The sequence below is a fragment of the Ranitomeya variabilis genome, chromosome 2, assembly GCF_051348905.1.
Source record: "Ranitomeya variabilis isolate aRanVar5 chromosome 2, aRanVar5.hap1, whole genome shotgun sequence".
Taxonomy (NCBI): Eukaryota; Metazoa; Chordata; class Amphibia; order Anura; family Dendrobatidae; genus Ranitomeya; species Ranitomeya variabilis.
The window spans coordinates 234414940-234428407 of NC_135233.1; the positions used below are offsets into that span (position 1 = coordinate 234414940).

At 47.7% G+C, this 13468-nt stretch overlaps 1 protein-coding gene across 4 annotated transcripts in view; it reads right to left on the reverse strand.

The window, feature by feature from the left end:
- SYN1 (synapsin I) overlaps positions 1 to 13468 on the reverse strand; it is a 93578-nt gene that overhangs the window by 43000 nt on the left and 37110 nt on the right. For all 4 annotated transcript variants that reach the window (XM_077284022.1, XM_077284021.1, XM_077284023.1 and 1 more), the window contains exon 4: positions 4268 to 4424. In XM_077284022.1, the coding sequence (XP_077140137.1) occupies positions 4268 to 4424 (157 nt within the window). The remainder of the gene's footprint in view (positions 1 to 4267; positions 4425 to 13468) is intronic.

Genomic DNA, 13468 nt, shown 5'->3' on the forward strand with positions numbered 1-13468 from the left:
AAGAAGTAGCATGTCAATTCTTTCAGCGGATTCCGCACCGGTTTTCCAGCAGCTCCAATAGGAAACTGCTATTGGAAACCCGCAGTGGAAAACGCTGAAGAAAAAGGATCAGAAAACGCAGCTCAAATTCACTGCGGAATTTAGCTGCCGTTTTCCAAAAACGGGCAGGAAAAAAAAAGGATGGAAATCCTGATCGTGTGAACGTAGCCTAAGACATTGTTTATGTAAGCTGAATGGAGGTCATCAGGAGGGAATCCGTGATTTATCATATAATATGATCCTAGGCGGGAATTACTCAGACACATGTATCATAGCAGTACATAGCAGTAATGATGATGACTTCTCCATCCAAAAATAATATATTTTATTATTATAAAATAATGCAATTTACATGCTGGCCACTAGATGTCAGCAAAGTAAACTTTTTCATTAACCCCTTCATGACCCAGCCTATTTTGACCTTAATGACCTGGCCGTTTTTTGCAATTCTGACCAGTGTCCCTTTATGAGGTAATAACTCCAGAACGCTTCAGCGGATCCTAGCGGTTCTGAGAATGTTTTTTCGTGACATATTGGGCTTCATGTTAGTGGTAAATTTAGGTCGATAATTTCTGCGTTTATTTGTGAAAAAAAACAGAAATTTGGCGAAAATTTTGAAAATTTTACAATTTTCACATTTTGAATTTTTACTCTGTTAAACCAGAGAGTTATGTGACACAAAATAGTTAATAAATAACATTTCCCACATGTCTACTTTACATCAGCACAATTTTGGAAACAAAATTTTTTTTTGCTAGGAAGTTATAAGGGTTAAAATTTGACCAGTGATTTCTCATTTTTACAACAAAATTTACAAAACCATTTTTTTAGGGACCACCTCACATTTGAAGTCAGTTTGAGGGTTCTATATGGCTGAAAATACCCAAAAGTGACACCATTCTAAAAACTGCACCCCTCAAGGTGCTCAAAACCACATTCAAGAAGTTTATTAACCCTTCAAGTGTTTCACAGCAGCAGAAGCAACATGGAAGGAAAAAAACTTTTTAGTCACAAAAATGATCTTTTAGCAACAATTTTTTTATTTTCCCAAGGGTAACAGGAGAAATTGGACCCCAAAAGTTGTTGTCCAGTTTCTCCTGAGTACGCTGGTACCCCATATGTGGGGGTAAACCACTGTTTGGGCACACGTCGGGGCTCGGAAGGGAGAGAGCACCATTTGACTTTTTCAACGCAAGATTGGCTGGAATCAATGGTGGCGCCATGTCGCGTTTGGAGACCCCCTGATGTGCCTAAACAGTGGAAACCCCTCAATTCTAACTCCAACACTAACCCCAACACACTCCTAACCCTAATCCCAACCCTAACCCCAACACACCCCTAACCCTAGTCTTAACACTAATTCCAACCCTAACTCTAATTCCAACCCTAACCCTAAGGCTATGTGCCCACGTTGCGGATTTGTGTGCGGATTTTTCCGCACTGTTTTTGAAAAATATGCAGGTAAAACGCACTGCGCTTTACCTGCTGATTTACCGCAGATTCCCAGTGTTTTTTTGTGTGGATTTCACCTGCGGATTCCTATTATGGAGCAGGTGTAAAACGCTGCGAAATCCGCACAAAGAATTGACATGCTGCGGAAAATACAACGCAGTGTTTCCGCGCTGTATTTTCCACACCATGGGCACAGCGGATTTGGTTTTCCATAGGTTTACGTGGTACTGTAAACGTGATGGAAAACTGCTACGAATCCGCAGTGACCAATCCGCTGCGGATCCGCAGCCAAATCTGCACCATGTGCACATAGCCTAATTCTAACCCTAATTCCAACCCTAGCCCTAAGTGCAACCCTATCCCTAAGTGCAACCCTAAGTGCAGCCCTATCCCTAAGTGCAGCCCTATCCCTAAGTGCAGCCCTATCCCTAAGTGCAACCCTAAGTGCATCCCTAAGTGCATCCCTAAGTGCATCCCTAAGTGCATCCCTAAGTGCAACCCTAAGTGCATCCCTAAGTGCAACCCTATCCCTAAGTGCAACCCTATCCCTAAGTGCAACCCTATCCCTAAGTGCAACCCTAAGTGCATCCCTAAGTGCAACCCTAAGTGCATCCCTAAGTGCATCCCTAAGTGCAACCCTAAGTGCATCCCTAAGTGCAACCCCAAGTGCATCCCTAAGTGCATCCCTAAGTGCAACCCTAAGTGCAACCCTAAGTGCATCCCTAAGTGCAAACCTAAGTGCATCCCTAAGTGCAACCCTAAGTGCATCCCTAAGTGCATCCCTAAGTGCATCCCTAAGTGCAACCCTAAGTGCATCCCTAAGTGCAACCCTAAGTGGATCCCTAAGTGGATCCCTAAGTGCATCCCTAAGTGCAACCCTAAGTGCATCCCTAAGTGCATCCCCAAGTGCATCCCTAAGTGCATCCCTAAGTGCAACCCTAAGTGCATCCCTAAGTGCATCCCTAAGTGCAACCCTAAGTGCATCCCTAAGTGCAACCCTAAGTGCATCCCTAAGTGCATCCCTAAGTGCATCCCTAAGTGCAACCCTAGCTCTAAGTGCAACCCTAAGTGCAACCCTAAGTGCAACCCTAAGTGCATCCCTAAGTGCATCCCTAAGTGCAACCCTAGCTCTAAGTGCAACCCTAAGTGCAACCCTACCCCTAACCCTACCCCTACCCCTAATGGAAAAACAAAAATAATTATATTTTCTGTATTTTATTATTGTCCCTACCTATGGGGGTGATAAAGGGGGGGAGTTATGTACTATTTTTTTTATTTTGATCGCTGTGATAGAACTTATCACAGCGACCAAAATGTGCAGGAACGAATCTGCCGGCTGGCAGATTCGGCGGGCGCACTGCGCATGCGCCCGCCATTTTCCAAGATGGCGGCGCCCATGAAGAAGACGGCCGGACACCGGGAGGGACATAGGAGCTAGGTAAGTATGGGGGGGTGGGATCGGAACACGGGGGGGGGATCGGAGGACCTGGGGAGCGGACAGGAGGACCGGGGGAGCCGACAGGAGGGAGGAGGGGAACGGAACGGAGATCGGGGCAAAAAGGACGACTGGGGAGGCGATCGGTGGGGTGGAGTGGGGGCAGATCGGGGTCTCCAGCCATGGCAGATGCTATTGCAGCATCGGCCATCGCTGGATTGTAATATTTCACCATTTTCATAGGTGAAATATTACAAATCGCTCTGATTGGCAGTTTCACTTTCAACAGCCAATCAGAGCGATCGTAGCCACGGGGGGGTGAAGCCACCCCCCCTGGGCTGAAGTACCACTCCCCCTGTCTCTGCAGATCGGGTAAAATGGGAGTTAACCCTTTCACCCGATCTGCAGGGACGCGATCATTCTGTGACACAGCATATGCGTCACAGGTCGGATTGGCACCGACTTTCATGACGCATACGCTGTGTCACAGGTCGGGAAGGGGTTAATCATCCTGCTTTACAGCCTGCTGTGAAACGGAGCACAAAATTATATTTATCACATTTTGGGTAATTATCCCCTTTCAGACATCAACCTTACATGTATGGTGCTTGCTAGGTGTGGGTGGATGGGGTAAGTTCATACCCGGGAGATTAAAAAAAAATAACAGTAAAAAAAAAAAATGTTTTAATCACTACCATTTCTCCACTTTAAAGAGAACCTGACAGGTGATAGCTGCCCAAACTGTGGGCTACATATATCAGTCATTGGCTGTATGATCACAGCCATGTATGTTTGTCTCTGAAACCCTGCGTTTCAGAGAAAGTTATACTTTTCTTAGCCACCAGAGTCACACTGTGTAACTAGCAGTAACTGTCAGCAGGCGGGAAGAAGCCATGGGGGACCCGCCTGTAGGACTACTCTCCTGCGTAGCCCAGTCTCCGGCAGGCATATAAAGTACATAAAGTTTGTTTTTCTATGAAACGCCACAGTGTTTCAGAGTCAAACACGCCTGGCTGTGATCGTACAGTCCGTGGCTGATATATAATAACCACGGTTTGGGCAGGATGTTTCACCTGTTAGGTTCCCTTTTAAAAAAAAATTTTAAATGAAAACAAATAAATATACTTATTAGGTAGCGTAAAAGCCCAATCTCTCTAAATATAAAATTATTTAACTTGTATAGTAAACTCTGTAAAAGCAAAAAAAAACTAAAACCCAGAATTGCTCTTTTTTCTTGTTGTGTCATGTCCCCTTGGAAGTAGCGGAGAAAAAAACGGATAAGCAAAAATGAAAATTGTGTTAAAGGCGTAGAACTCCCGGATGCTATAATGTCATACTCACCACCCAGGGCTTGTCGCAGAAGTTATACACAGAGTGTAAAGAGTTAAGGCTGGGCACACCGGCGTACTGCAGGCCGATCACCAGGCTGCGGAAATCACCGTTGCGCGCCATGCTGAAAGCGTGCTGACGAATGAGGACAAAGTCCGGCTTCAGAGACCTGGAAGAACCGACATGGAGAATAAGGAACGATATCGGTCAGGTTGTCGGTTACTGCAACGGCTGGGAGGCAAATCAATATGGCCACCATGCAAATCCCACAACAGCAGCCCCCCAGCTCTCCTAGACTGATGAATGGTGAATATGCCCAGCTGTCAGCCACATGGCTATATACCTGGCACAGCCACACTCTAGTGATGCCATTAAGCTGCTCTGTGTACTGATTTTCAATGAGAAGATGCCCAGATGTGATACCTACCTCCAGAGGGCAATTAGCGATGTGCCGGGGGCCATTTCTCGGCCTGTTAGGGCTCAGGAGGGATTATTTACTGTGACAAAGTATGCTGTGCCGCATCACCCTGTAGCCAAGAACCAGTACTACAGCGGAGGAATGTCGCGCTCTGTAGCTGCGGCACAATATGGGTGATGTACCGTGGCACTTATGTCCTAGGGACAGATCCAAACTATGCCAACAACCCAAAATCAGATTGAGACTCAGACTAACAATGCCGAACACACAGGACTGAATCTAAAGAAGACATCAACCTAACCGGGAGACGAGCATGCTAGCCAGGTGGGTTCACTGCGCCCACGATGCCTCCTCATCCACAATCACTGTGCCCACGATGCCTCCTCATCCACAATCACTGTGCCCATGAAGTCTCCTCATTCACAATCACTGTTCCCATGATGTCTCCTCATCCACAATGACTGTGACCATGATGTCTACTCATCCACAATCATTGTGCCCATGAAGTCTCCTCATCCACAATGACTGTGACCATGATGTCTACTCATCCACAATCATTGTGCCCATGAAGTCTCCTCATCCACAATGACTGTGCCCACGATGCCTCCTCATCCACAATCTCTGTGTCCATGCCTCCTCATCCACAATCACTGCGCCCATGATGTCTCCTCATTCACAATCTCTGTGCCCATGATGTCTCCTCATCCACAATGACTGTGCCCACGATGCCTCCTCATCCACAATCTCTGTGTCCATGCCTCCTCATCCACAATCACTGCGCCCATGATGTCTCCTCATTCACAATCTCTGTGCCCATGATGTCTCCTCATCCACAATCACTATGCCCATGATGCCTCCTCATCCACACTCACTGCACTGTGCCCATGATGTCTCCTTATCCACAATCTCAGTGCCCATGATGCCTCCTCATCCACAATCACTGTGCCCATGATGTCTCCTCATCCACAATCAATATGCCCATGATGCCTCCTCATCCACAATCACTGTGCCCATGATGTCTCCTCATCCACAATGACTGTACCCACGATGCCTCCTCATCCACAATCTCTGGGTCCATGCCTGCTCATCCACAATCACTGTGCCCATGAAGTCTCCTCATCCACAATCACTGTTCCCATGAAGTCTCCTCGTCCACAATCACTGTGCCCATGATGTCTCCTCATCCACAATCACTGTGCCTATGATGTCTCCTCATCCACAATCACTGTGCCCATGATGTCTCCTCATCCACAATCACTGTGCCCATGATGTCTCCTCATCCACAATCATTGTGCCCATGAAGTCTCCTCATCCACAATCACTGTGTCCACGATGCCTCCTCATCCACAATCACTGTGTCCATGATGTCTCCTCATCCACAATCACTGTGCCCATGATGTCTCCTCATCCACAATCACTGTGCCTATGATGCCTCCTCATCCACAATCACTGTGTCCATGATGCCTCCTCATCCACAATCTCTGTGTCCATGATGCCTCCTCATCCACAATCTCTGTGTCCATGATGTCTCCTCATCCACAATCACTATGCCCATGATGTCTCCTCATCCACAATCACTGTGCCCATGATGTCTCCTCATCCACAATCACTGTGCCCATGAAGTCTCCTCATCCACAATCACTGTTCCAATGAAGTCTCCTCGTCCACAATCACTGTGCCCATGATGTCTCCTCATCCACAATCACTGTGCCTATGATGTCTCCTCATCCACAATCACTGTGCCCATGATGTCTCCTCATCCACAATCACTGTGCCCATGATGTCTCCTCATCCACAATCATTGTGCCCATGAAGTCTCCTCATCCACAATCACTGTGTCCACGATGCCTCTTCATCCACAATCACTGTGCCCATGATGTCTCCTCATTCACAATCTCTGTGCCCATGATGTCTCCTCATCCACAATCACTGTGTCCATGATGTCTCCTCATCCACAATCACTGTGCCCATGATGTCTCCTCATCCACAATCTTTGTTTCACTGTTCCCATGATGTCTCTTCATCCACAATCACTGTGCCCATGATGCCTCCTCACCCACAATCACTATGCCCATGAAGTCTCCTCATCCACAATCACTGTGCTCATAATGTCTCCTCATCCACAATCACTGTGTCCATGAAGTCTCCATATCCACAATCACTGTTCCCATGTCTCCTCATCCACAATCACTGTTCCCATGATGTCTCCTCATCCACAATCACTGTGTCCATGATGTCTCCCCATCCACAATCACTGTGCCCATGATGTCTCCTCATCCACAATCACTGTGCCTATGATGCCTCCTCATCCACAATCACTGTGTCCATGATGCCTCCTCATCCACAATCTCTGTGTCCATGATGCCTCCTCATCCACAATCACTGTGCCCATGATGTCTCCTCATCCACAATCACTGTGTCCATGATGTCTCCTCATCCACAATCACTATGCCCATGATGCCTCCTCATCCACAATCACTGTGTCCATGATGCCTGCTGTTATGATCCTTAGTGGCTGAGGATCACAGATTTGACCAGCTAAGTAACTGAACATAGAACGAGCTCTAGGGAGGTGGTAACTGGACTGACCGCAATCCTGATCCTATCCAACACACACTAAAAGTAGCCGTGGAACGTTCCTGAAATCCTAGACGTCTCTTCACGGCCTGAGAAACTAGCTACCCCTAAAGAGAGAAAGCAAAGACCTCACTTGCCTCAGAGAAAATACCCCAAAGATATAGAAAGCCCCCCACAAATAATAACGGTGAGTTAAGGGGAAAATACAAACGTAGAAATTAAACAGATTTAGCAAATGAGGCCCGCTAATCACTAGATAGCAGAAGATAGATAGGAAACTGTGCGGTCAGTAAAAAACCCTATACAAAATATCCACGCTGAGAATTCAAGAACCCCCACACCAACTAACGGTGTGAGGGGAGAAACTCAGCCCCCTAGAGCTACCAGCAAGCGAGGAAATCACATATTAGCAAGCTGGACAGAACTCATAATAAACAAAGAAACATATTGAACACTGATGAGCAAAAAATGAACAAACAGAAACTTAGCTTCTCTTGGAGAGACTGATAACGAATGTAGTCAGGAAAGATCAGAATAACACTGAATACATCGACAGCAGGCAACCAATGAAGGTCCAGGTGAGCTAAATAGGAAACCAACTAGCAGATGACGAGACAGCTGATCCCAGCCACAGACCCGCAGAATGACAAAAAGAGCCACCAGAGGGAGCCCAAAGATAGCACTCATACAGTACCACTCGTGACCACAAGAGGGAGCCCAAGAACAGAGTTCACAACAGCCTCCTCATCCACAATCTCTGTGTCCATGATGCCTCCTCATCCACAATCTCTGTGTCCATAATGTCTCCTCATCCACAATCACTGTGCCCATGATGTCTCCTCATCCACAATCACTGTGTCCATGATGTCTCCTCATCCACAATCACTATGCCCATGATGTCTCCTCATCCACAATCACTGTGCCCATGATGCCTCCTCACCCACAATCACTATGCCCATGAAGTCTCCTCATCCACAATCACTGTGCTCATAATGTCTCCTCATCCACAATCACTGTGTCCATGAAGTCTCCATATCCACAATCACTGTTCCCATGTCTCCTCATCCACAATCACTGTTCCCATGATGTCTCCTCATCCACAATCACTGTGTCCATGATGTCCCCTCATCCACAATCACTGTGCCCATGATGTCTCCTCATCCACAATCACTGTGCCCATGATGTCTCCTCATCCACAATCACTGTGCCTATGATGCCTCCTCATCCACAATCACTGTGTCCATGATGCCTCCTCATCCACAATCCCTGTGTCCATGATGCCTCCTCATCCACAATCTGTGTCCATGATGTCTCCTCATCCACAATCACTGTGCCCATGATGTCTCCTCATCCACAATCACTGTGTCCATGATGTCTCCTCATCCACAATCACTATGCCCATGATGTCTCCTCATCCACAATCACTGTGCCCATGATGTCTCCTCATCCACAATCACTGTGCCCATGAAGTCTCCTCATCCACAATCACTGTTCCCATGATGTTTCCTCATCCACAATCACTATTCCCATGAAGTCTCCTCATACACAATCCCTGTGTCCATGATGCCTCCTCATCCACAATCTCTGTGCCTATGATGTCTCCTCATCCACAATCACTGTGCCCATGATGTCTCCTCATCCACAATCACTGTGCCCATGATGTCTCCTCATCCACAATCATTGTGCCCATAAAGTCTCCTCATCCACAATCACTGTGTCCACGATGCCTCCACATCCACTATCACTGTGCCCACGATGCCTCATCATCCACAATCTCTGTGTCCATGCCTCCTCATCCACAATCACTGTGCCCATGATGTCTCCTCATCCACAATCACTGTGCCCATGATGTCTCTTCATCCACAATCACTGTGCCCATGAAGTCTCCTCATCCACAATCACTGTGCCCATGATTTCTCCTCATCCATAATCACTGTTCCCATGATGTCTCCTCATCCACAATCACTGTGCCCATGAAGTCTCCTCATCCACAATCACTGTTCCCATGCCTCCTCACCCACAATCACTATGCCTATGTCTTCTCATCCACACTGTGTTCATGATGCCTCCTTATCCATAATCTCTGTGCCATGATGCCTACTCATCCACAATCTCTGTGCCCATGATGCCTCCTCATCCACAATCACTGTGCCCATGAAGTCTCCTCATCCACAATCACTGTGCCCATGAAGTCTCCTCACCTACAATCACTGTGCCCATGATGTCTCCTCATCCACAATCAGTGCCTATGAATTCTCCTCACCTACAATCACTGTGCCCATGATGCCTCCTCATCCACAATCAGTGCCCATGAATTCTCCTCACCTACATTCACTGTGCCCATGATGCCTCCTCATCCACAATCACTGTGTCCATGATGCCTCCTCATCCACTATCACTGTGCCCACGATGCCTCATCATCCACAATCTCTGTGTCCATGCCTCCTCATCCACAATCACTGAGCCCATGAAGTCTCCTCATCCACAATCACTGTGCCCATGATTTCTCCTCATCCACAATCACTGTTCCCATGATGTCTCCTGATCCACAATCACTGTGCCCATGAAGTCTCCTCATCCACAATCATTGTTCCCATGCCTCCTCACCCACAATCACTATGCCTATGATGTCTTCTCATCCACAAACACTATGCCCATGAAGTCTCCTCACCTACAATCACTGTGTCCATGATGCCTCCTCATCCACAATCACTGTGCCCATATCTGCTCATCCACAATCACTATGCCTATGATGTCTCTTCATCCACAATCACTGTGCCCATGAAGTCTCCTCATCCACAATCACTGTGCCCATGATTTCTCCTCATCCACAATCACTGTGCCCATGAAGTCTCCTCATCCACAATCACTGTTCCCATGCCTCCTCACCCACAATCACTATGCCTATGTCTTCTCATCCACACTGTGTTCATGATGCCTCCTTATCCATAATCTCTGTGCCATGATGCCTACTCATCCACAATCTCTGTGCCCATGATGCCTCCTCATCCACAATCACTGTGCCCATGAAGTCTCCTCATCCACAATCACTGTGCCCATGAAGTCTCCTCACCTACAATCACTGTGCCCATGATGTCTCCTCATCCACAATCAGTGCCTATGAATTCTCCTCACCTACAATCACTGTGCCCATGATGCCTCCTCATCCACAATCAGTGCCCATGAATTCTCCTCACCTACATTCACTGTGCCCATGATGCCTCCTCATCCACAATCACTGTGTCCATGATGCCTCCTCATCCACTATCACTGTGCCCACGATGCCTCATCATCCACAATCTCTGTGTCCATGCCTCCTCATCCACAATCACTGAGCCCATGAAGTCTCCTCATCCACAATCACTGTGCCCATGATTTCTCCTCATCCACAATCACTGTTCCCATGATGTCTCCTCATCCACAATCACTGTGCCCATGAAGTCTCCTCATCCACAATCATTGTTCCCATGCCTCCTCACCCACAATCACTATGCCTATGATGTCTTCTCATCCACAAACACTATGCCCATGAAGTCTCCTCACCTACAATCACTGTGTCCATGATGCCTCCTCATCCACAATCACTGTGCCCATATCTGCTCATCCACAATCACTATGCCTATGATGTCTTCTCATCCACAATCACTGTGTTCATGATGCCTCCTTATCCATAATCTCTGTGCCATGATGCCTACTCATCCACAATCTCTGTGCCCATGATGACTCCTCATCCACAATCACTGTGCCCGCGAAGTCTCCTCATCCACAATCACTGTGCCCATGATGCCTCCTCATCCACAATCACTGTGCCCATGAAGTCTCCTCATCCACTGTGCCCATAATGCCTCCTCATCCACAATCAGTGCCCATGAATTCTCCTCACCTACAATCACTGTGCCCATGATGCCTCCTCATCCACAATCACTGTGCCCATGAAGTCTCCTCATCCACAATCACTGTGCCCATGATGCCTCCTCATCCACAATCACTCTGCCGATGAAGTCTCCTCACCTACAATCACTGTGCCCATGATGCCTCCTCATCCTCTATCACTATGCCAATGAAGTCTCCTCACCTACAATCACTGTGCCCATGATGCCTCCTCATCCACAATCACTGTGCCCATGAAGTCTCCTCACCTACAATCACTGTGCCCATGAAGTCTCCTCACCTACAATCACTGTGCCCATGAAGTCTCCTCATCCACAATCACTGTGTCCACGATGCCTCCGCATCCACTATCACTGTGCCCACGATGCCTCATCATCCACAATCTCTGTGTCCATGCCTCCTCATCCACAATCACTGTGCCCATGATGTCTCCTCATTCACAATCACTGTGCCCATGATGTCTCCTCATCCACAATCACTGTTCCCATGATGTCACCTCATCCACAATCACTGTGTTCATGATGTCTCTTCATCCACAATCACTGTGCCCATGAAGTCTCCTCATCCACAATCACTGTGCCCATGATTTCTCCTCATCCACAATCACTGTTCCCATGATGTCTCCTCATCCACAATCACTGTGCCCATGAAGTCTCCTCATTCACAATCACTGTGCCCATGATGCCTCCTCATCCACAATCACTGTGCCCATGAAGTCTCCTCATCCACTGTGCCCATAATGCCTCCTCATCCACAATCAGTGCCCATGAATTCTCCTCACCTACAATCACTGTGCCCATGATGCCTCCTCATCCACAATCACTGTGCCCATGAAGTCTCCTCATCCACAATCACTGTGCCCATGATGCCTCCTCATCCACAATCACTCTGCCGATGAAGTCTCCTCACCTACAATCACTGTGCCCATGATGCCTCCTCATCCACTATCACTATGCCAATGAAGTCTCCTCACCTACAATCACTGTGCCCATGATGCCTCCTCATCCACAATCACTGTGCCCATGAAGTCTCCTCACCTACAATCACTGTGCCCATGAAGTCTCCTCACCTACAATCACTGTGCCCATGAAGTCTCCTCATCCACAATCAGTGTCCACGATGCCTCCACATCCACTATCACTGTGCCCACGATGCCTCATCATCCACAATCTCTGTGTCCATGCCTCCTCATCCACAATCACTGTGCCCATGATGTCTCCTCATTCACAATCACTGTGCCCATGATGTCTCCTCATCCACAATCACTGTTCCCATGATGTCACCTCATCCACAATCACTGTGTTCATGATGTCTCTTCATCCACAATCACTGTGCCCATGAAGTCTCCTCATCCACAATCACTGTGCCCATGATTTCTCCTCATCCACAATCACTGTGTTCATGTCTCTTCATCCACAATCACTGTGCCCATGAAGTCTCCTCATCCACAATCACTGTGCCCATGATTTCTCCTCATCCACAATCACTGTTCCCATGATGTCTCCTCATCCACAATCACTGTGCCCATGAAGTCTCCTCATCCACAATCACTGTTCCCATGCCTCCTCACCCACAATCACTATGCCTATGATGTCTTCTCATCCACACTGTGTTCATGATGCCTCCTTATCCATAATCTCTGTGCCATGATGCCTACTCATCCACAATCTCTGCCCATGAAGTCTCCTCATCCACAATCACTGTGCCCATGAAGTCTCCTCACCTACAATCACTGTGCCCATGATGTCTCTTCATCCACAATCACTGTGCCCATGAAGTCTCCTCACCTACAATCACTGTGCCCATGATGCCTCCTCATCCACAATCACTGTGCCCATGAAGTCTCCTCACCTACAATCACTGTGCACATGATGCCGCCTCCTCCACAATCACTGTGCCTGGATCTGGCTCAGGGTGGCGCTGTAAACAGACATGTCAGATGTCACCCAGCACAAAGTTTCTTATCTGCCGCCTTCCTGCTGAACACAAACTGCTATGAGGGGTTTCTTTATTGCTGTGCTGTAAGATCTCCACAGGGGGCGCCCTTCACAGAGAATGAGGCACAATGGCAGTGGCATGATCATTTATTCGCCTTTTTAATGTATGAGTACCACGATCGCAGTCCGAGAGAGCGACACCTCATACCCACCGTACCTTATATAAACTGTGGCGTATTCACTGCCCAGGGCGATATCCATGGCACAACGCCAGGTTACCACGTCTGGTTGGAGGAATGACATTATGGACTGATTGATCAGTAGTCATGGATGCCGCTTATCTCGGCTTCCTACATGACTACAAATATTCAATGCCTGAGGACAGTTTTA